General features: G+C 48.2%; 1 protein-coding gene across 1 annotated transcript in view; it reads left to right on the top strand.

Moving 5' to 3' along the window:
* Positions 1-24,463, top strand: part of PRRX1 (paired related homeobox 1) — a 39,078-nt gene that overhangs the window by 13,283 nt on the left and 1,332 nt on the right. Inside the window, exons 2-3 of the mRNA XM_039730351.1 lie at positions 19,219-19,394; positions 20,319-20,500. Of these exons, the coding sequence (XP_039586285.1) occupies positions 19,219-19,394; positions 20,319-20,500 (358 nt within the window). The remainder of the gene's footprint in view (positions 1-19,218; positions 19,395-20,318; positions 20,501-24,463) is intronic.

A 24,463-nucleotide genomic window follows, 5' to 3' on the forward strand; every position in this document is an offset into this window, starting at 1 on the left:
AGCCCCAGGCAGAGGCGTGGCTGCAGCCCCGGGGTGTTTGGTGTCACCACGAAGTGCCCACGTACATCTTGTCACATGTCACAGCTGAGACAGGGACTGGGAGAATGCTGTCTGTGCGTGGAGACCACCAGCATCTTTGCCCAGGTCCTTCTGAAAACACGGGTTATTCACCTTGATGATCAGGAGGTACCACAAGACAGGAATGGGGAAAGGATTATCCTGAACTCTCTGTGATGTGGATGAATTTTGCTGCAGGATGTGCACTGGCTGGTAGTTCTGTTTTGGGGCATCTTCTTTGTAAAGAGAAAAATTCTTGCACACCTGGTGTGCAAGAGAAAGGTGGGTACCTCCAGGGGACAATTCCCACCCTGACCTGGGCTGGTCCTGTTGCTTGTTTTGAGAGGGTTGAGATGATGCTGAATCCACTGGAGTCAGGGATGCTGTTATTAGCTGGGGAGGCAGCACTGGTCTGTCCTCTAACAGTGTTGACAGTCACAAGAGCCAAAGAGAAGGAGATTTTCCTCCTTAAAATGTAGCCTGGCACTTCTCAAGTGAGTTGCTTCTACATCAAGAAATGCAGATTCTGTTCAAAAGCAGCAGGCAGAGAACTTCCCTCAGTTCCTGCTGGATAGGGGAAGCCTTCTCCAAATTAAAGCAGTTATGGAGAAAGCAGGTGCTTTGAGCAAATACTTTGTTTCTGTGTTTCATTTAAAAGCAGCAGAAGAAAAAAAAAAAGCTATTTTATAAGCCTCCAAAAGGCAGGGTATCTCTTAGTTTGAAATCTCTTTTTTCCTCCCGGAGTTTGCGGGGTAGAACTTCCAAAGCCCTGAAGAAGCCATCTCTGAACAGGCTTTTAAAATAGAGAGCTGGGAGCCATCGGTTGGTGCCAGTGCCCCGTGCTGTGTTGGGGAAGGGATGCTGCCGCGGGAGATGCGGGAGATGCAGAGGGGCTTTTCTGTTATTCTGGTGCCATCTACTGGCCCAAGCCCACAGGAGGGTCTGTGGCAGCGGGGACTGGAGCACAGATAGCCGGGGTGGGGTGGCCAGTGTCCCCCCAGGAGCGGGGGCTGCATTCCCTCCCTCCAGGGCACACGGGTACAGCTGGTGCTGCACTCCCCATCGTCTTCATCTCTGCTTTCTCCACTATTAATTGTTAAAAATACCAAAATTTGGAGCATGGTCTGCTCAGTCAGCTCTTCCAGTACTGATCTTACCAGGAAGGTGAGGGAGGGGTATTGTATTTGCAGGGATGGCCCGACAAAGGCAGGAATGATGCATCTGACTCCATGTTCTCAGAAGGCTAATTTATTACTTTATGATAATTAGAGAATACAATACTGTAGTAATGCATACAGAAAGGATACTTACTCAATGCTAAAAAGATAATAATGAAAACTTGTGACTCTCCCCAGAGTCCTGACACAGCTTGGCACTGATTGGCCAAAGAGTGAAAACAACTCACAGCAGAATCCAATGGAACAATCACCTGTGGGTAAACAATCTCCAAACACATTCCACATGAGCACAACACAGGAGAAGCAATTGAGATAAGAATTGTTTTCCTTTTCTCTGAGGCTTCTCAGCTTCCCAGGAGAAAAATCCTGGGCGAATTGATTTTTCCAGAGAATGTGAATGCCACAGGGGGGTTACATGGAGGTGACAGTGGGTGGCAATGCTGCTCCTGCCACTGTGCACCTCCAGGGATGCCCATGGAGCAACCTGGGCTGAGCTCTGATGACATTTTCCTTTGTTTTGTTGGAGCAGTAGGGTGAGACTCTGGGTTCTTGTGTCTTGTAAAAGGTTGGGCTCACCCAGCTGCTTGGTCTTTGCTGCTGACATTAATAATCCACTTTCCTTTTACTGAGCCACCAGGTTTTCAAAAACGTGTAGGAGCTGAATTACCTTCACGATTTCTGTTCAAATGGTCAAAACGTGGTTGAAATTGGCCAATTCCTCAAAAACTGCCATGAGATCAGAGGAAAAGAGCGTGTTGCATCGTAAGCATTTCCTCTGGTAAACCAGTTGAAACCAGCTGGGAAAGCTGGGCTGCCCTTCTGGAAGGCACCTCAAGGGATTTGGGATTCGAGGGCACAGTTTCCCCTCAAAACACCTATAGTAAAAGCAGGGAAGTTTTGAGGAACTTTGAGAATTATGCATTTGACTTTATTGATATCAGAAGGTTAATTAATTACTTTATTATACCATATTATTCTATATTATATTACATCTAAATTGAATTTGCACAAGCACTCAACTCTGCTGAACAGAATCTTATGAGTGTTTGCTGACTGACAGTCTGGAGATGTGTTTGGCCCTGATAGGCCAAGGAAATAAAACATCATCACTTTGGGTGAACAATTTCTATATTGCATTTTACTTTTGTACAAACACAGGCGCAGCAAATAAGAATTTTTTCTTCTGCTTCTGAGGTTTTTTGCTGCAATTCCCAGAAAATATCCTTGGGAAGTTGTGCTTTGCTTTTCTCTGTGAAGAGAAACGCGGCCACAAACACCCAGCTCCTGTGGGAGGCTGCTGTGAGCTCTGCCCCATGCCTTCTTCCCCATTGCTGCCTCTCTCCTGCTTGCCACACATTCCAGGCTGGCTTTGCTGTGCTGGTGGCCAAGCCAGCCCCGTGTGGCATGTCCCTGAGGAGAGGATGTCCTCTCTGTTGTGGCTGCTTCAAAGGGCCGAGGCGCGTCCTCGACTCGCTTCGCTCCAGCGTGGCAAGCTGGGCTTTGAGCAAAGCACAGCCAGCCTTGAGCTCAGCCAGCACAGGGAGCACGGGAAGCCAGGAGAGAGGAACAGATCTTTGATGGGGTTTTCCAGCAGCTTTTCCCTCTTTTTTGATTTTGCAGTTAAGGGCAAGATGCACAGCAGGAGATGGCTCAGGAGCAGCATCTCTGCTCTGGCCAACAGGAGGCATTTCCCCTCCTCTAACCCCTTTGGTTACTGTCAGTAGCAACTTCTAAAGTGTTTGGGTTTCAAGCTTTTGACATTTATTTCCTTATTTCCTCTATTTCCTTATTTCCTCTGATGATTTGAGAGAAGTCAAAGCCCTTTCTATGTGAAAACTGGAAGCGTGGGGAGTAGGTGAAAGTGAGGCAGGCTGGTCCCAGTAACCGGGGCTGCCTGCTGGGACAGGACACCCCAAAGTTGTCTGGGCAGTCGCAGGGATTTGGTGTTGTTTTGGGGCAGCCTGGCCTATTTCAACCAGTGCTGGTGGAGCTCTGGGGCAGATCTGTGGCCATGGGCACCCTTCTCTCTGGAGGAGTGCAGCAGCAGGGCTCCCAAGGCAGGCACTGAGGATGGGACACCTGATTTTGACCATAAGCTGGCAGGTAACCAGGAAAGGGTATAACCCATGCCCAGGACTGAGGTTTTTGGTATTTTATCCCCTCTGTGCCTAGGTGGTAGATTCCATAAAACTGCCAGAATGACTGAGAAACAAATGCCTGACCAACAGAAGAAGTTTGTGGGAGAAATCTGTAGGTTGTATCACAGCCTGGGCTCAGCAAGCAAGAGGACTTGAAGTCAGCTGTGCATAAATGATAGTCTTTGGGAGTACTTTAGCTCCCCTGAGCAGAGTTCTGTTAGCCAGAACCAAATGTAATATTTGTTTTAGTAACTCATCCATCCTTCATCGGGGATGAGTTTTCCAGCTTAAAAGGAGATTTTCGTCTCCAGCTCCTGTAATGCTTCTAATGCTGGGACCCGATTTGGTTGAAATACGGCTTGTGTTTACTTTGCATGGAGACTTGGGGTTTTCTTCCTGTTGGTTTTGATTCAGGAAAGTGTCTCTGTTCATCAGGGGGCACTTGAACTATCTGCTGAGTAAAAGCAGAGTGTGAGCTGGGAGTGGTCGGTGCATCACTGTGCGTTGGGCAGGATCCGTGGCAGCGGATGACAGCTTTGATGCTCTCCTTCCCGTCAGGGGTTGGGAAATAAAACAGGATTCCGGGACACTCACTTGATGATGTTGGCTTGAGGGAGTAAATTCAAAAGGCCCTTTTTTCCCCTAGAGGACTCCAGGGTTTGCCTTCCAGGTTCTGCCCTATAAAAATTGCCATCTGACTTGTGGAACGGGAAATGGCTGAGATTTTCCTGTGCATTGTCTCAAGTTGGGCATTTCAGTCTTTAGTTCTGTGCCTGACTGGGACAACACCTGGCTCTGCAGGTGGGTTTAGGTGACACACTTGAGTTTTTAAAATAAAACAACTGACTAATGACAGGCCATTACTGCCAGGATACCGCCTTTTGCCTGGTTCACCAGAGTGCCAGAGCCTTTATGGGAAGACTGTCACTTACTACCTGAATGTGCCGTGCCAGCACAGCAAGAGCAAAGCCCAGTCTCAGCATTGCTTGAAGGATCATGGTTTTTAATTATCTATTTGATTTTTATTTTAGGCTTCAGATTCTGGTGTCGTGTTAAAACCTGGGATGAAAAAAGCACAACTCTGTCAGTGTGTGTACGGCAGGAGGATGAGACTCAGCCAGCTTTAAGGTTAAAAAGGAGCAGAGAATGCAGCAAGAGAAGGCACAGCCAGTCTGGAGCCTGTGTTGGTGCTGATCTCCAGCGGGGGCAGTAGCACAGTTCTGGGAGGATCCAGCTTAGGATATGTGAACATTTGGGTTGGTCCCTTCTGGCTGCTCCTGCTGTGCATGAACAACTCTGAGTGGCACAGCCATGGCAAAACTCTCCCCACTCCCCAGGCCAGTAAAGAGTGTGAATATTTAGGCTGGTCCCATTCTGGCTGCTCCTGCTGTGCATGAACTCTCCCCACTCCCCAGGCCAGTAAAGACCCACAATTTGAAGACACACTGATCATCAGACACACTGAATTTGAAGCCAGATGACAATTTCTGGCCTTGCAGGAGCAGGGGTTAACTGGTGCAGTCTGGGTTTTACAGGTGCTGGAGCGGGCAGGCTGTGTGCCACGGGCGGCAGCTGCCTGCACAAAGGACTCGTTTTTCCTTTTCTTCTCTGCTGGTGCTGCACAGGTCCTGTGGATGGCTAAATCTCCTTCCAGGACAAGGTAGACAAAGGTTATCTGCCCAATAAACCCCTGTCTCTGTAGGTCTGGGGAAGGAAACACAGCAGTTCTTGCCAAGCAGAGAGATGGGAACGTTTTACAGCTCATGGAGCAGGCTGCAGGTTTGTGGCAGGAAAACATAGCTCAGGCTGACCTCTCTGGAGCCCCCTTTGAGAGCCAGGGTGGAGGCTCTTTCTGGACTGTGAAAATCCCTGTCACTTTTTCCAGGTTAACTAAAGATAGCCCTGGTGCAGTGCAGGCAGCCAGGGATGGCCTTTCCCTTCCCCAGGCGCGCTCTCTCTCCTGCGTGCACTCTGGGTGGACACAGCATTCATCCCGAGAAAGACCAGCAGGGATTCCCAGCTCTGAGCTCTCCTTTTCCAGAGCCTGAGTGGAAAAAAGCTTGAGGGCTGGGGAGTTTGGTGGCAGAGCTCTTTCCTCCTGCCGGGGAGGTAGGAGTAATCCAGGGACAGGGAAAGGAGGCTGCCTTTTGTCCTGGCTTCTGGCTGAGTTGTGCAGGATCAGGAGGAGATGGAGCTCCCAAACCTCCACACTGTTGACCTCAGTCTATCCCAGCTGGAGGAATGGGATGCTTCCCTCATATTCCTCCTTAACTTAATTAGCTGTGGGACAATGAGCTTGGGGTGTCTTTGCAGCCTGCTTAGAGCTTAGCAGCCGTCGGCTTAGCAAGGCCCTTGCAGAAACCAGCTCACTGTGTCCCAAGCCCTGTGCCTGAGCTTGCCAGCAAGCTGGAGAGCTGGGGAGAGGGATATGGCCAGTCCCAAACCAGGCAGCAGCCTCCTGAGAAGGGGCAGGAAGTGCTGAATTCCCAATCCCCCCGCTGAACCGGCAGCTCGTGCCGAGCATTGTCGCCGAGCGCATTCGCAGCGTTTTATGGGGAATAATCTGTTGTCATCAAAGCCCATGGCAAATTCCATACTTTCTGCAGCTGATGCTAAATAGGTCTTTTGAAGGTTGTAATTTCTCGTTTAACTGGTGCCAGTTGCGAATACTTTGTGTTGAGGAATAACCCCTTCGTGCCAAGTAAAATACAGTGGAAGTCTGTGGCGTGTTTTTCAGCGTATTGTTAGTTACAGCCCTCCTGACAGAGCACATTCTATGCTGAAGATAAATGCTTGGGAGTCTCTTGCCAATTTATGTCAGAAAGGGCTTTTCTTGGATGTCCTCCCCTCTGTGGAAAATGCTTTTCTGTTTTTCCAGCAAACATTTAATGAGCTGTGCTTAAGAGAAAAAGAGGGCCTATTTCAGGACCAGCCAGTCGTGCTTTAGTTCTCTCCCAGCTGGTTTGGGATTCTTTGGGTGCTCTGATCTCTGTTACACCATGCTGCATGGCAGTGGGCTTTGTGTAGCAATTTGCATCTTCCAGGACTTGCCTGGGGGATGTTGCAGTGCACCCAGCACCACTCTGGAGTGTCCCTTGTGCCTGGGATGGAAGGATGTTTGCAGCTGACCTGTACCAGAAAACTCATGCTCTGTCCAGGTTGCAGGTACAGCTGTTGGCACATCAGGATGCTGATGGATTCCCATGCAGGAATTGAATTCAATTTCTGTGACTCCAGGGGAGTTGGTGTGAGTGGGCTGGGTTGTGGGGACATTTGGAGGATGTGCCCACAGGCATCTGGGCTAGTGGTTGCCTCTGGTTGCTCATAGCTTGGTTCCAGCTCAGCATGTCCAGCACCTGGCTGGGCCCTGGCCAGAGAGGGCATTTAGCTGGCCATCCCTGGTGTGGGAGACATGTGGAAAGCTGCATGAGGAAGAGGGAGAGGAAGGCGAGTTCCTCTGACAGGGACACCTCTGACCTGCACACTTGTTCACGGGACCAGAGAGGTTGGTGGAGATTTCTTAAGTGACATTGAAGGCTCTTGAGGTTTCTGTGAGCAGCCAGGAGCAGCTGAGCTTTCTTTCCTAGGGATGAGGTGGTTTCAGAAGTCCCCTTGAGGCATGCTGCAGTGAAGCAGAGAGAAAGCCCATCCCATGGTATCAGTTTCTCCAGCTGGGAGACGTGGAAAGCTGCATGAAGAAGAGGGAGAGGAAGGCGAGTTCCTCTGACAGGGACACCTCTGACCTGCACACTTGTTCACGGGACCAGAGAGGTTGGTGGAGATTTCTTAAGTGAGGTTGAAGGCTCTTGAGGTTTCTGTGAGCAGCCAGGAGCAGCTGAGCTTTCTTTCCTAGGGATGAGGTGGTTTCAGAAGTCCCCTTGAGGCATGCTGCAGTGAAGCAGAGAGAAAGCCCATCCCATGGTATCAGTTTCTCCAGGTCGGGATTGAAGGCACTCAAGACAGTAGTTCATGTTTGGACTCAGGTGTTTATTATTTCTTATCAGTGAAGCAGTCTAACAACCATGAGTTCTGCAGCCTTTCATTAGCAAGGCACAAAATGGCTAACTGTCTCTTGTTACATGGTCTTTTAAGACTAAACTATCCAATTAAGAAATGACACCTAGATTATTTTCCCTTTTAACCCAATAACTGATCCCTTGAAGCCTGCAATGTGGACTTTTCTGTCCAATTACAAAACATCACCCAAACCCATGGAAAAGAAGGAAGAAGAAGGTAAAGAAGAACAACCTGCCTCTGCCCTAAAACCTCTGTCTTGTTTCATATTTATTTCTATATTCTAAAACCCCAAACTTTAAGTTTTCCACCCTGTGATATTACACACTTCTAACCAACTACACACCCGTAATCCCAGTGCTATCAATCAATTTTGGAAGCCTGTTCCACGGCCTCAGGTCAAACGCAGTGTTCACTTGTGGGTCTGTGCCTTTAAGCACAGAAAGTTTAAAATTCTCAGCATCCAGGGTTCCAACACCATGGATGCTTCTGTCTAAATCTGTCTAAATCCCAGCTGTGGGGTCAGTGGGTCTGCGAGGCAGTGCAGCAGTGGGGTGATCTGGGGCTCTGTGCCCTGCTGGCACTGGCAGTGCCTGGGAAATGGGGCTGCAGGGCTCCCCAGCACACCAGCTATCACTTGTGTATGCAGCTGAAATGAAACAGCTGCTCTGTGTACCTTTATACCACACACTGGAAGTGGTTTCATTACTTGCTGTTATTTTATTTTCTGTGCTGTGAAGGTCAACAGCATGAACGTAATGCCAGTGCATCCCACTTGTGATTTACTTGGAGGTAATTTGCTTTTTGTCTGCACCCCTCTAAGCACGGGGCTGCTGGATATGTTATGAACAAAGAGACAGCCCACCTCTACTCCAGGGCCATATGGAATTTTCATGTGCTTTTTGCTTTGAGGACCTCTGAGGATGGAGAGCTCTGTGTAACTCACATTAATCACCCCTGCAGTCTTGAATCTGGTGGAAGGTAATTTGCTTATTTCAGGATGGCTTTGATGCTGATGGGTTTAAATCTGCACTTCCATACGGTGTTGAACATGGCCCTGAGGCTAGGTTCTCTCTAAATATTCTCATTGTTCTTCCATTAAAAAACATCACCTAACTCCCAAAGGTTTTGTTGAGTAGCATTTTTATTATTTGGATAACATTTTTTTCTACATTTCCATTGCAAATCATACTCACATGTCAGTGTTTCTTGACTTAAAAATACTTTGTACTCAATTTACTTTATTTTTACTTTAGTTGTTAGCAAAAAATATTTAATGAAATAATAAAATAATTATTTTGCCAGAGTGTTGACAAAGAAAATCTAAGATGTTATCCTGTGCGTGTGGAGAAATCTGTTTAGAAACTTCTCATTAAACATAATGGCATTTCTGGACGTGAGTAACACTAGGAAGTTTGAAAAAATGCCCATGCTAACAGGCTGGGGGACAGGAATTTGCTGTATTTGACAGGCTGGATGTGAGAAGGATGCAGCACTGCAAATTCGGCAGCACAGCCTTGCCAATGTGTCTAGACAGCCCATCTCTATGGGGGAGAGAAAAGCTTATTTCTTGGAGCTGCTCCAGTGAGACCAGACCACTTCTGGTCTCCTTTATCCATGGAGACTTTCCATCCAGGCTTGGGGTTTGTGCTGAGCTGGCTTAGCCCTGGTGGCTGATGATCCACGTGAACTGATTTGGGCAAGCCACCCAACCTTTTGCTGGTCTTGAGATACTCCTGGCTAGGTGAGGTTTTGGCTGGTGTGGCAGTGGGTATGATTCATTAGCTAGAGCCCTTTAAAAGGCTTAAATTGTGTTAAATTTTGCTAGAGCAGCAGCAGCTGTCTGCTAACCCTGCACCAGACCAAAAGCAGTGTTTTGTGGCTGAGATATCTCACGTTTCTGCACAGGTCCCCTAAATTGTCCAGTTGTCCTGTCTAACTCCAGGTTAGAGTATCTGACATTTCAGGCAGATTAAGGGCAGGAATAAACATATATCCTATAATATATTCATCACCTGGAGGCAAAAATTATTACGCCATATTAAGGATTGTCGTTTCCAACATATCCCTTGTGTGCCTCAATTAACAGGAACTCTCATAGTCATTATTTTGCCTCCTCTGCTGGGAGTTGTGCTTTTCAAACTGCGGTGAACTCTGGAAAGACAGGGCTTTCCATTCTTCAGCTTTCTGATTTCAGATTTCTGGATGATTGTTCCACTCTGGCAAGGAACCATTCAAAATACATTCCAAAATATTCATCATTCCAGCAGGCTAAGAAACATAAGATGTAGCAATTTATTAGCTAATGTGAAATGCATTCGCGGTCCAGAAGAGGCAGAGGATGGAGGGGGGTCTGAGCCTGGTTTCCCTTTGCGTCCTGCAGAGCTGGGGTGTGGAGCATCCTGGAGCCCATGGTCTGTCCCATCTGCCTTCCTGTTTTGCTGGATGTCCCTGTGTCCAACAAAAATCTCCCAGACACCAGCAGCAGCCTCCTTGTCCATTCTCCTTAGAAGAGCTGGTTTTCTCTGTGGACCTGGGAAGGAGAGAGCTGTTCTGAAATGTCTCTACATGTTCTGATCCCTCTGCCTCCTGCAGCAGCTGTTCAGGTCCTTCATCTCCCACCCAAGGAGCGTGCTCCTGGTCGGGATGCTCAGCCCTTGCAAAAGGCAGGTGGGCTGGATGCTGAGAGCCAGGCTCAAGTTCTGTTATTTCTGGACCTTGGATGCCATCGTTTTTCCAGTTGTGATCAAGAGGGACCCATAAAATCCATTAGCAGTAAAAAAAATGGATTTCTAAGTGAAGTTTTGCAGCGGCTCCAGTCCAGTTTGCTCGGGAAGGGGTGGTAGTGGTCCAATTTCCTTGAAACCCATTTGTTCTTGGATGCTAATGAAAGGGGAGCACAGCCTTTGGAGAGCTCGTTCCGTGTTCTCGCCTCCCCTGCTCCCGGCCCGTGGCGCCCTGTGGTCCTGGCACGGCTGTTCGGTGCCATGCAGTTTGCAGTCCTGGATGTTCCAGCCATACACAGATGAAATACCCATTGGGAGCAGTGTTCCTGCCTACCAGAGCAGCCAGCTGGCGTGTGCATCCCACTGGTCATCATCAGTCTGTTTGTGTAGGTCCCACGTACCAAAAAAACCCATCCAAGTGAATTTCCAGATCCACTCGGGATGGCTGCTGGGTAATGGCACTTCTCAGCAGCACAGTGGGGACCTGGATGAGCAGAGACACTCATGGAGCCACTCAGCTTGAGTCAGTCTTTTCCCCCTGAGAGGAGTTTGCAGACTCTTGTGGCTGCCACAGTGTTTGGAAATGAGCCAGCTGCAATGCCAAGTGGCTCATCTGCAAGGGATATGTGGACTGGAAAAAAATCCCCCCAAAAGCGGCTCTTTTCTGTCTCACAAAAACCCTTTCTTTTTTCTTCTCCCGCCCTCCTTTTTATTTTTGCACTAGTCAGCTTGTTGCAAAAATATCTGATTTTCCTTAGTTGAAAGTTTTTTCTAGCTGAAGTTCACGAGGATTTTTTTTCCACTTTTTCTAAATGCAAGAATAAATTTATTAAAAGCAGTGTTGCCCAGAGTTCAGGTGCCAGATCTTCACTTCATGTCTTCCACCTGCTCATGATTCATGGCTATAGGTCTGGGGGGTCACTTCTGTACATAAAGAGAAGGGGACACTAGGAAAATCCAACAGGGGAGCAGGTGGAAATAATACTGTGTGCCTTTTGCATAACATGTAACCCCATGGAGCTCACTCCAGGGGGATATGAGTGTGGAAAATAGATTAGTAACCCGTCTGTCCTAATTGCAGTGGCACTTGTTTTGTGGGTATTGGCCTTCCTGACACCTCAGTCTGCTCCTGCATGGAAAGGGTTAATTGCATGGTCCAGTTCAGAGCAGTGGTGGCTCTGGAGGATGTCCTGGTTTGGAGCACACCACGTGTGCATGAAAGGGAGCAGTGAAAATCTTGGCTTTTCAAGTCTGTGGAGAAGGGAAAGGGTGCTGGACAGGAAAGGAGAAATTTTTATTAAGTTTTTTTTTCTGAAATGACCTGGGGCAGGGAGGGGATCAAGAACGTGGAGAGGCGTTTTGGGGAGTGAGAAGATATGGATGGAGCAGGGCGGAGGCTGGGAAGTTTGATCTTTGCTGAATCCATGCCATTCCTAAAATGAAACATCAGGACACAGGAAGGGCAGCTGATGGGAAGAGGTGTTGGGAGCCAAAGCACTGACCTTGCATGGCCGTGAGTTCACACACGTTCAAGCACTGATCCGGATCTGAAATGGATGCCTCAGGTTTTAGCTTTTATATTTTTCAGGTTCTGTCCTGCTTTAGTGTGTGAGTCTGGGCTTCTTATTAGGGGATGGTGAGCTCTCTGCACAGAGTAGGGAAACAAAACAATTCCTTCTCCAGCTGGGGACCAAGGACAAATGATCCAAATCTCAGACCCAAGAGCACAAACAACGTGGGCTGAAGAGAGAAAAACAAAAAGGTTGGGACTTCATGGGCTGGAGCTGTAATTGGACAATTTACTGCAATATGCAAATGGAACTATAAAGAACTTATAAAAGTGAGAGACCCCATGGCCATTTTGGGTTCACCTGGGGTGCAGCCCTGGCTGGGCTCTTGTGCTGCCCACGGTGGATCCATTGAGGCCTCTTAATAAATCCCTCCTTTATTCTTTAACTCTGTCTGGTCTCTGTTCTAGGTCAGCCTTCACAAGGCATCCAAACCAGGAGTGAGGGAGGGGCTGTGGAGACTGAGAGGCTCTGGGGAAGCTCTGGAGGTGCCACTGGCACCGAGGCAGCTCAGGGCTGTGCTGGGACATCTGGGGTGTGACACTTTGGGGTGTGGTGGTGGGGCCTGGCCGGTGCAGCCCTGTGAGTTCATTTCTGCTCCTGTGACCTGGCTTTCTGCTCCGTGGGGCTGATCTGGGGGGGACATGGGGGATCTCAGCCCCCTTGGATCCCCTGGTGAATCCACACTGCTGGATCTTCTCCACAGCCTGGTGGTTTGATTTCTTTGTCAGTTACAAAGTGCAGCCTCACAGAACATGATTTGCCTCTGGCAGGATTTTAAATGTATGTGTTTGCTTTTGATTATGTCTGTTGTTTTTTTGGTTTTGTTTTTTTTTTTTTTTAAATTAATTTTCCAAGGATCAATGTGGTAATGCATATAAAAATTACAATATGTAAAACAAAGTATAAAAGCATACAAGGAATTCCAAACACATAACATACTGTGCCTTGGAGCTTATGAGATCCATACAGTGCTTATTGTATTATGGGAACACTCTGACCCCAAGACCCGTCAGAAAGGCTTGTTAGAAGAGCAGGACTAAGCCGTGTGCCTTACGAGCTGTAGGATGCCCAGAAGGAAAACTCCAGTGGATATAAAAGCAGAGCTGTTGCGCAGAGCTCAGACTGCTCTGTGGGATGTAGGGGGACTTTCCATGGCTTTGTACCATGTAAAGTACCTTATTTCTGGAGGAGGATGTAAACTTCTGCCCCCACAAATGTTGTTCTCCCAATAATTAACACTCAGTGTTAAGTCTTTCCAGGGAGGCTCTCTGGATTTCCATGGGATCATGGTTACTCTTTTTTTTTTTTTCCCCAAATATAATTTCTTCTGTCAGCTGCAGCAAGTGGGAACATTGAGATGGTTAGGGAGGGCTCACATCTTAGCTGCTGTAACTGCCCATGTGCTCTACAGGTTGCCACCAGATGAGAGGCTGAAAGCACCCTGAAAAGGAGTTCTGGCTTACATTTGCCTTAGGATAGGGCTCTTGGCTTCTCGTGCTGCCCTGTCTGTGGGTCAGGAGCAGGGCAGGTTGGGAGTTTGATGGGATCCTATCCCTGCAGACCAGAACATGGGGGAAGCCTCTGCACTCAAGTCCCTGGTGCCTGGTGAGTTTGGGTGAAGTCTGTTTGCATGCTGGAAACTCTTTTCAGAAGCTTGGAGGCATCTATAGACTCTCCACCTGGAAAGTGACAACCCCAAGGCCTCATTCCAGGGGCCAAGAGTCACTGACTGTGCTGTGCCTCAAATCCCACCTGGGAATGTCTCCTTTGGCCCCGGTGCAGCTCCCTCTGCTCAGGCCACTGTCCTGAAGGTGGACAGCCACATCCTTCACCTTGGTGAGGCTGTGCTGTACAGGACCTCAGCAGGTCCTGGCAGGCTGAGCCAAGTGCAACAGGAGAACCAGAGTGATGCCTTGAGAGGCCGTGCCTAGAACACAGGGTAGGCAGTGTTAAAGGAATAAAGTAGGGATATATTAAAAAGGTCTTCAAAGGACACAGCAGCCGTTCACAGCTCTGTAATGATCTGGAATTGTTTGTGTGCAGGCAGCTAAAAATCACCCTGACAGGTCCCACATTGCAGACGCTTTGGAGAGGAACTGCTGTAGCCCCACGGGTAACACTGGAAATATGCATGTTTTTCTGTTTAATATTAAAACTCAGGTTTGGTGTGAAAAACTCAGTGTCACCTTTCTGGAGCTTTGTGCTCATGCACAGAACAACTTCTTATTTATGTGCAAAACTTGAACCTGACTGTGAGATAATCACAAGAGATGGCTCTTAAAGGAAATAGAGCACCTTTCTTTGTTACTTTTTTTTTTTTCTGTGCTCCTGAGGTTCTTTAACAAGACTGGAACTTTGGATACTTAAATTTTCTGTGTCATTGAAATACTTTAAAAATTAAGTGCAGAAAAAAAACCCCCAAAAAACAGCAGAGGTTAGGAGAAAAGCTCAGCCAGTGTTGTGTAATGAGAGGAAAATGATAGTTCCAAAATCTCTATAGTCTGACCTGTACTCAGAATAAAAACCTGCTGTTATCACTGTTGTACAGCTCGGCTCGCTATCGCTGCTGTACTCAAGTACATGACTTCGTAGGCATCTCCTACCTTAACATATTTACTTCTCTTTTAAGTGTTATCTCATTCCATATTGCCTGCACTTGTGATGGCTGCTGTGGGATACCTGCACCTTGTCTGCAGCATTTGTGTGCCCTGAAGTTAAACCCCGTTTCCATTCGGAAATAATTCTCTTGCGCGCAGAGATACGCACGAGCTGAGTTCGTTCTCTCCTGGGAGATTTTAGAAGGAAAGATACTTCAGGCAGCTCCGGGCATGAAATCTTATCCATTTATGTCCCCCTGCCCCTCTTCTGTCCCTGCTCACATCTGGCAAAGACAATGGATGGTGCTGCTGGACAAGGAGCCCTTGGGAGGAGCGGGGTGGAAAATCGAGCGAGCCTTGTCTCAGATCAGTGGGGCAGCTTTGTCACTCTGCGGGTTTTGTGTGCTCCCATTGCTCTGCTTGGAGCCTTGTTTTTGCTTTGATTAAACGTTTTGGGTCTGGGTTTTAGTTTTGGGTTTTTTACGATGCCAGTTGACAAAGCTGCCCTGCACGCAAAGTGTTGCAATGTTCTGTCATGAATCGAAAGCAAAGCAGAGCGTGAGTAAAAGTGGGCTGGGAGTGTGTGGTGGGCTATAAACTGGGGGGCTGATGTTGGGGAGAGCAGCCTGCCCACAGCTGGGGGAACACCCAGAAATATTTCTATTCAAGCTTCATGAAATTTCAGTTTAAACCAAAAAAAAGCCCTGTTCCTTTCCTTTCTATTCTCCCTTTTCCTTTCTTTCTCCACAAATCTGAACAAAATTTTCTCTTTCACTTGCTTGCAGTATTTTTTATATTTTAAGAGTTTTGAGTTGTTGCCTTTTGTTTTTATATTTTATTATTTTTTTCACTGTGAAATAATTTGTTCTTAAATCTGTGTACAAACGTTAGCTTCTTATTTTGAAGGCTGTGATTAGAGTGTGATTCCTTATTTTCTTGCTGGAATCCTTTCTCAGTTTACAGTTTCTATAATTGCTGTGACAAATCTTTGCTGCCTTACCATACATTATACTGTGGTTAAGTGTCTCTGTCCCTCCCTTAATTAACTCCAATGGTTTACTTTCGATTCAGATCCAGTTAATGAACTATAATAGCTGGTTCTGGATTTAATAGAACTGGTCAAAACTTTTCCAAACTGCCCACACTTTTAAGAGTTTTGAGTTGTTGCCTTTTTAATTTATATTTTATTATTTTTTTCACTGTGAAATAATTTGTTCTTAAATCTGTGTACAAACGTTAGCTTCTTATTTTGAAGGCTGTGATTAGAGTGTGATTCCTTATTTTCTTGCTGGAATCCTTTCTCAGTTTACAGTTTCTATAATTGCTGTGACAAATCTTTGCTGCCTTACCATACATTATACTGTGGTTAAGTGTCTCTGTCCCTCCCTTAATTAACTCCAATGGTTTACTTTCGATTCAGATCCAGTTAATGAACTATAATAGCTGGTTCTGGATTTAATAGAACTGGTCAAAACTTTTCCAAACTGCCCACACAATGTAAATCCCATCTGGAAATTAGCTTTTGTTCTGACCTGGAATGAATGCAAGTATGCACAAGCATTCCTGCAAACTAGAAATCTGAAATATGTTGCGGTTGTAAGTATTGATGAGAAGAATACCAGTCTTGAAACTCCTACATAGGCATTTAGTTCTCAACTCTGATTTAGATTGTTTTTAAATTTAATTTAATTTAATTTAATTTTTGTTTTGGTTTTTGTTGCTGTTGTTGGGTGTTTTTTGGTGGTTTTTTTTTTGGTTGGTTTGTTTGTTTGTTTGTTTGCTGGTTTTTGGGGGGGCTTTTTTTTGTTGTTGTTGTTTTTTGTGGGGTTTTTTGTTTTTTTTTTGTTTTGTTTGTTTTTTGGGGGTTTTTTTATTCAATGTGGCATCCCAAGAGGAGCTGCCTGGTGGTGCCCCAGCGATAGTTACAGGCACTGGGACAGGCACTGTGCAGTGAGGAGAATAGACTGGAGTGTCTGCAAGTGTGGATCTGCCTCGCTGCAAGAGGAAAAGAGAATAGGATGTTTCCTGCTGAATCATTTAGGAGCACTTGGAAATGCTTTGGTGCACTTGGGTATGACACCAGGATCTGCATATTATGGGGGAATGTAGAAATAACACAGGAAAATGCAAATATGGAAACAGGAAACATAGTCCCAGTGTGGAAGGTTGGGATTTGGCAATGAAATTCCCAGATTTTCTAGCACTGTGTTCCTGAGAGGAGAACGCACGTTTGGATCTCCCTGCAAGGCACATTTGCAAGCAGCTCAGCTTTTCAGAATGCTGCATGTAATAAAATTTTTCTGATTAAAAGAACATTGACAAAAGACTTCTACCTAAAAAGCTTTAGAGCTGTTTCTTTCTCCTCTCTGTTTCTGCTGACCCCAGTCACTCGTGCTGTCAGCACTGTGTAGGAGTACCATTTTTCAGGAGTACCATTTTTCAGGAGTACCGTTTTTCAGGAATACCATTTTCCAGCGTTCCAGTTGTTTCCTGATAAAGCAATTACAGCAGAGAAGAAGAAACACCCTGCTGGTGTTCTGGAGGCACCCAGGGAGCGCTGTGAGCAAGGTGGCGTTTGCAGGCGGGCTGGGTTTGGTGTGTGCAGTCCCTCCGTAGCAGCACATGGCAAGACACAAGGATTGACCAACCCCGTGCTGCTCTGGATTAATATCCTGTTATTATTTTTTAATCCCCTGCTACCCACATCACTCCTGTAGACATTTGGATCTCGCACCGTTCCAGAGGTGCGGCGATGGGAGATGCCAAAATTCCAGAGCTCCTTGTCACAGGTCATGCTTTGCTGTCACCTCCATGCAGCTCTGTCCTGCAAAAGGGGGTGACTGACTTCCCTGCTCCGTGGCAGCCCAGGCTGGGGGTGCTTCAGCCAGCAGTGACCCAGCCATGAGTCACCCAGCACGGACACTTTCTGTCCCTCAGCCTGGCTATTTTTGGGCGCAGTAATTACGAGGTGAGCCGTGAATCACCGGCGTCTCGCTTTACGCCGGGAGGAAACCAGGCAAATTATGCTAACGTGCTTGGCAGGGGGAATTCTTGTTCTCCAGTGTTTTACAGACTTTGGCCCTTCTTCTTGTTCCCCAGAGGGATGTGCTCACCCTTCCTCATGTGTAGCTGTCACGCAGGGCGGAGCAGCAGCCAGACTCGTGTTCCCTGCAGCCGGGTGTTGTCTTCTGGGCACAAATGATGCTCCAGAGGCCTGGATGGGATTCTGCAGCGGTCCCAAAGGCTTTTATTGATTTGTTCGTATGCTCTGCATAGGCAGGGTTTAGATTAGACTGTAGCATGAGGTGGGTGATTCCAAAGGAGGCTGTGTTGTCTTTGGCCTGTCCAGCAGCTGGCCTTGCCGTGTTTGTGGCGTTTGGAGGGACGTTTGTGCCCCGAGGCTCTGTTTGCTGTGCTGTGTGGTGCACAGCAGCACGGGGGGAAATAGCTGACCCCTCTTGAGAAGGGTTTGGTGATGAGTCAAGAGAGGGACATGCAGGGTTTTTCTCCTTCTTTATAGGGGATGGAGCCTGTGACACCGTTAAACCCCCAGCAGGGAGAAAGGAGTGCAGGGCAAGCAGCAGTTCAATCCCATCCCTCTGCTCCACTTTGCTCCTCACCACCTGAGCTGATAGATTTACCTGTAGCCCTGCTTTAATTCCTACATGCCTTTGTTTTTCTTGCACCTTCCTGCCTCTGCCAGTCCCTTCCAGCTCAGCTTTACATCTCAGCATTCCTGTTAAAAACCAGTCTGCAAGCACTTCCTTTTGGATATGGGAAAACCAAGGGTGTGTTTTTGCACCCAGGAATCCCCAGGCTGGAAAGGAGCCTTCTGGGAATCATCAGGCTGTTGGAGGAGGATTAGGGATGGAGGCACTGTAAACCTGAAGGAATTTGAAAACCATGCTTTAATTTAAGAGGAATGTCCTTTTGTTCTCAGATGGATGGGCCTTGCTCCAAAGGTGTTCAGGTGCAGTAACTGGTACCAGATGGGCTGTGAAAAGCAACCCAAACAGGTGGTGAGGACACAACTGCAGACTTTTCTTTGTCAGCCTGTGCCTTACACACCTCCTGGAGAAGAGAGGGATAAGGGGAGCTGTCATATTTGTACATGGCAAAAGGAGTGATTGTTGAGGGGTATTCTCCATCTGTACACAGCAGGTCAAGCCCTGGCACTCTCAGTGGTGGCACTGTCACCTGGGCCAAGGCGTGCAGTGATGAACTTACAGTATGATTCCCTAGCTTGTGCATTTTTATGGATTCAGGGATCAATACACTTTAATGCTGACATGAATATTGGCTCAGGTCCCCCCAGGGTAATGTGGATTTTTTTGGTGGCACCCCACACATACTGGCGTGATCCAGATGTGCTGATAAATTTCTGAGTAAATGCGAACCAGGTACAAAACAGTACATGCTCTTATGGGTGGTTGTTGAACACCTTGCTGGGCTCAGCAAGGCAAGGAGGATGCTGCAGAGGGCACAGCTGCTCCTCACTAGCAGCATCCAAGAGTGTGCTCTTACCCCAGAGAGCTGTGTTACATCCCAGTCACAGCAGTGCTTGGAAAGCTGAAGCAGAGAGAACAGGGCTTGGTGATTCTTTGCCATCACAAAATATTTCTGGGATTGTCAGGAATGGGGAGATGCATTTTGGTCTTTTTTTGCTGCTTTTTAGAGATAAGGAAGCTGAGACCTGGGGTAGCTTAAGAGATCTGGTACAAGTCTTACACAGTAGAATTGAAAAATAAATGCTTGGGATCAGTGCACTTTGCACCTCCTCTTCATTGGGGACTAACCCAGCATGGCTGACGTGTGGGGTTAAAACTGTGCAAGCCCCTTCCTAAGCCCTTTCCCTCTTGAAACCATTGACGTTGTTCACCCCGTGGCTGTGGGCTCGTGGCTTTCTCACTGTTCCCATCCCCAACTGTCTCTCCTAGATGATCAGCTGAACTCAGAAGAGAAGAAGAAAAGAAAGCAGAGGAGGAACAGGACTACCTTCAACAGCAGCCAGCTGCAGGCACTAGAGAGGGTCTTTGAGAGGACTCACTACCCCGATGCCTTCGTACGGGAGGACCTTGCACGCAGAGTCAACCTCACTGAAGCCAGAGTTCAGGTAATCCCACAGCTCACACCCAGGCACACCTCGCCTGGGGGATCATCAGCAGAAATCCTTGGGGTCTGTGTGGCACACAAGGGTCACCGAGCTCCTGGCTCCACCGTGCCTTGAGGGAGACTGCCAGGCCAGATCTGCCCCCCCTTTCAGCACCTGCCCACTCAGATGTGTCCGTATGGCCAAGATGCTCAGGCTGCTGATCTTACCTTGAGCTCTTAGCTTGCTGCCCTGCACCTTCTGCAGGTCAAAGCAGACCATGGAACACAGTGTGTTGGGCAGCACTGCCAGGCCTTGCTGCCATCTCTTGTATTGGCAGGGTTCCCAGACAAAGAGAGGAATAATGAATCTGACTCCGTGTTCTTAGAAGGCTAATTTATTCTTTTATGATACTATATTATATTAAAGAATACTATACTAAATTATGCTAAAGAATACTAAACTATACTAAAGAATACAGAAAGGATACTTACAGAAGGCTAAAAGATACTAAAAAAGACTCGTGACTCTTTCCAAAGCCCTGACACAGCTTGACCATGATTGGCCAATAAGTCAAAACAATTCACATGAAACAGTCACCTGTTGGATAAACAATCTCCAACCACATTCCAAAGCAGCATAACACAGGAGAAGCAAATATTGTTTTCATTTTTCTCTGAGGCTCCTCAGCTTCCCAGGAGAGAATTCCTGGGTGAAGGGTTTTTCCAGAAAATATGACTGCCACAGCCATCTGCATGGGACACACTCCTGTCCCTCAGCCAGTCCCTCACCTGAGGGCTTGATCAGAGCAGGCACTAGGATTATCCCATCCTTAGGGTTCCCAGGGTCAGCCAGCTTTCCCAGAGCCTGCAGGGCACAGTGGCATGGGGGTGTGGCCAGTGGCACAGCAGGTGTGATGGTTGGTGGCCCCGTGCTGTCCCCCTGCAGGTGTGGTTCCAGAACCGGAGAGCCAAGTTCCGCCGGAACGAGCGCGCCATGCTGGCCAGCAAGAACGCCTCTCTGCTCAAATCCTACTCAGGGGACGTGGCGGCCGTGGAGCAGCCCATCGTACCTCGCCCTGCCCCCAGGCCCACCGACTATCTCTCCTGGGGGACTGCCTCGCCCTACAGGTGAGTGAGTGAGTGAGTGAGTGAGTGAGTGAGTGAGTGAGTGAGTGAGTGAGTGATGGCCCCGCTGCACCCCCCCAAAGCGGCCCTCAGCCAGCTCTGGTGTGCCCACAGCTGGAGGATGCAGCAGTCAGACCATCCCACTGGTTCTCCCCACCTCTGCCCACCCTCCATCTCATTGTAAGTGTTGCAGTGTGGTCCCAGCTCAGCATCGTTGTATCTTTCTTTCCTGGGAGTCTCTGCGATTCAGGGAATTTCGAGAGAGGCTCAGGTGGAAATAAATGGAAACAGAAGGTTTTCCTCAATGTATCTGGTTTATAGCAAGAAGGAAACCTTTCCATGGGACACAGATCCAGGGGATCAGAGCACATGGGGAGGCTCAGCCACCACACAGTGGCCAGAAGAGGGAGTTCTGTGGCTGTCCCACTGCTTGGGATGCCAGCAGGGCTGGGAGCTCACTCCATCCCTGTGGAGCAGTGCTCTCAGCACTGGGCTGTGAGCAGTTTCTTTCCATTGCCTGAGCACACGTGTGTGTGAATGTTGCGCTGTGGTCTGCCTGCATGAAGGGCCAGGTGACAGACTGGTGCTCAGTGTCCACCTCCTGTGGTCAGTGCTGCTTAAGGGATGGCAGGAAAGGAGCATGGATGTGGGAAGCCCAGTCTCAGAGGATCTGGGATGTCCATGCACATCACAGTGCTCCCTGTCCTCTCTGTGCCATTCCTGGCCCTGCAGGAGCTGGGTGTGGACACGAGCTCCACAGGATGTGTTGGTTTGTGGGGAGCCAGCTGGCTCACAGGCAGTTAAAAATGAGCTTGGAGGGTGTTTCTTAGCACAGTGGCTTCATTGTTGGTCAGGACCATGAAGCCTTTGGCTGGATTTCTTCCTGTTCATCTGGCCTGGTCACTGCCAGCTTCCCACTGCCTTCCAGGAGCCACACTGTGCACAGGACCTCTCTTGCTGGGTCACCTTCACCCTCTTTTTGCTCCAAGCATTGTTGGCACAGCAAGAGCTGCAAACACATGGTCTGCTCTTCCTGCTTGTTGCTTCAGTTCTGTGGGGTCCTCCTCATCCCCCCTGTATGTCCAGAAGAACAAGCCATAGACCCACCCACTGCAGCTGTGGAAAAGGATGCTTTTGGTGGCCACCAGCTTCATCTTAGAAATGGCCCTTAGCCTTTGGATTTCTCCTGAGGACTGCTGCCTGTGAAAATCCCTCTTTTATGGGTTAAGGCTTTCTCCCTGTACAGTGCTCCTTGCTGTAGCATTCTGGGGAGGTGAGATCAGGGAAGGGAACTGAGTTCCTTCCCCACCACAGGGGGACTGCACTGGTCACAGTGCAAATCGTTGCTCAATGCTCATGGCTTATTTTCCACCTCTCACACTTCTAAATAGAGATCCTCCTCCTTGAGATGATGTTTACACAGGGGGCTTCACAATCACTGCTAGGAGAAGACCCTGCAAAGGTAACTCCCAAGGTGCCCTGGGAAGGGCTGTCTGAAGGCACACCTGGGATGTGCTAATGAGAACAGGGGAGAAGGGACAGCCTTAGGGATGGATTCCAGCCTTGGGGATGGATTCCAGCCTTAGGGATGGTTTCCAGCCTTAGGGGTGGTTTCCAGCCTTGGGGATGGTTTTCCAGCCCTAGGGATGGTTTCCAGCCTCAGGGATGGCTTTCCAGCCCCTCAGCTCCAGGCTGTGCCCATCCAGGATGCAGAGACACACCTTCCCCTTGTCTTGTCTGCAGCCACGATGTTTCAGCAAAGGCATTTGCAGCTCACACACCAAAGCAGGCTGGAGTGCCACCTTCCCACTGCCCTGCACTGGCAGAGGAGCAGAGCAGCTGCTTTCCCCACTGTGGGGTGCACAGGAGCCTCAGACACTCCATGCTCCCCAGCATGGATCCACTCTCTGATCCTCCTGATCATCTCTTGGCAGTCACGTTCATCTGAAAGGGTTGCAGCCTCACTAAAGCTTTGCAGTAAGGTCATTCAGATATTCAAATAGTGAAACCCTGCAGCCATGTGGAGTGTTTGCATGGCCCCCTGCCCCCTCCCATCTTCCCAGCAGTGCTGTAGCAGCCCCTGATTAACAGCCACTCCTGGGGAGGGCCTGGAGCAGCGTGGCCAGGGCTGGTTTTACTCTCAGATCTGGGAAAAGTTTTCAATGTGTGTGTTTATTCTCTAAATACACTCAGCCACAGGTCAACCAAAGCTATTTGCAGATCTCTGTCACACAGACAGCCAAGTAGATACTATTCTTTTTTTTTTTTGAAGTTGAAAAATGTTTTACTTAGGCATTTTTTAGCCTAGGTTCCTAAGAAAACAAGACTGGCAGCCCACACTTCCCACCCTAGCAACCTTTGGCTCCACGGGCCACTGAAAACCTTATTTGAAAGAAGGATTTTAGGCCTCAGAAACATGATGCTCCTCTGTGTTTCATGAAAGCAGACAGCTCAGTGGAGGAAGGAGATTTTTCTCTGCCTGAATGGGGTGGAGGGAGGGGGCAGCAGGGTGACTTCAACCCTTATTAGACCCTGGAGAGTCTCTGGAGCAACCCTCAAGCTATTCTGGTGTTTGGACACAGCCTTCTTGTGCACTGCTCCTGCTGGAATAACTTGATGAAAGGAAGCACTTCTGGAGATTTTTGGTTTAGCAGGGATTTCACTTGGCATCAGTAAGTGAAACCATCTTCCCCACACCTCTGGGGAGCTGGGAGGCAGAGATTCCCAGGAGTTTCAGCCCAGACTTGGCCAGCAACCTGGTTTTGAATGGGGGCAGTTTACAGCCCTGACTGAAAACTCTTACTTTATCTAGTTTGGAGTACCCTTGAAGGTCTCCAAATTGCTTCCAGCTCAAAAACATGGGAGATAGGCACCCTGTGGAAGCAGATGGGCATGGGAGCTTAAGTAGCCACCACCTTTAGACCTTGTGGAGCTTTGTACCCTCCTGCAGGCAACACTTGGGGTGAGGAGAGCAACCAGCCCAGCCATGGAGAGGGAATGAGGGGGTGCAGCTGGTTGAGAAGAGCTCCAGAAACAACACATCCACGTGTTCTGGATGCTGAAATGCAGATACTCCCTGCTCTGGATCTCCTGCAGACTGAGGAGTCACACAGCACTGGGGGGCAGATAAACTCCTGGGAGGTCAGAAATACCAGCAGCCCCTCGGGGTGAGCAGACACAGCTCCAGCCTGGCTCTGTGCAGCAGGTGCCCCTGTCCCTGCAGGGAGGTTTTTAGGTTTTTTTAATGACAGAAAAAGGAAAAGACAAAAAGGCAAAAAATCCCAACACATCTTGGTGTTTCCCAGAGCTGTGAGCCACCCGGGCAGGGAGATGGGAAAGGGCAGCACCAGAGCTGAGCTGGCCTCCAGCAGAGCATTTGGGCTTTCCTCCTGAACACCCTGTGTTTAATGGGCACCTCTGCTTCATGAGGTGCTTCTCAACTGGTTTTGATCTGTGGACCCATGCAAAGGAAATGCAGCAGGTCAAATACTTTGCTGGGTTTTGGGGAGTTGGCAGGGGGAGCTGCTTTTCACAGAAACCCATGGGATACAAGGATTAAACAAGTTTTCTAGTGGTCTGCAAAGCAGCTTTGCAGATTTTTTGGTAGGATAAGAAAGGAGTTGGAGATCTTAGTTCAGCCTCTGCTGCCAGAAGTGATGTTTTTCATGAATAAAGTCGCAGTTTGAAGGGAGAAAAAGTGGTTTATGTTTTGGGTTTTTTCCTTCAGCCTTTAGGACATGCTCTTTATAATCAGCTGAAGTTTTGAGGGGGGAAAAAATGTGGAAATTTTCATTCCAAAAAGCTGAAACAAGAAAACATCACAATTGTTGAAACGGGTTTTTCCCAGAGTGTGTCTTTAATGTAACGTGTCTCAGAAGTGACGTGATTTCACAGGCTGTAAAACCAGCAATTGGTCTCATCAAAAAGACATTGCTTCCAGTGGGAATACTTTTAAGGACAATGGTC

The sequence above is a fragment of the Passer montanus genome, unplaced genomic scaffold (genome assembly GCF_014805655.1).
Source record: "Passer montanus isolate IOZ18808 unplaced genomic scaffold, ASM1480565v1 scaffold71, whole genome shotgun sequence".
In the NCBI taxonomy this organism is placed as follows: domain Eukaryota; kingdom Metazoa; phylum Chordata; class Aves; order Passeriformes; family Passeridae; genus Passer; species Passer montanus.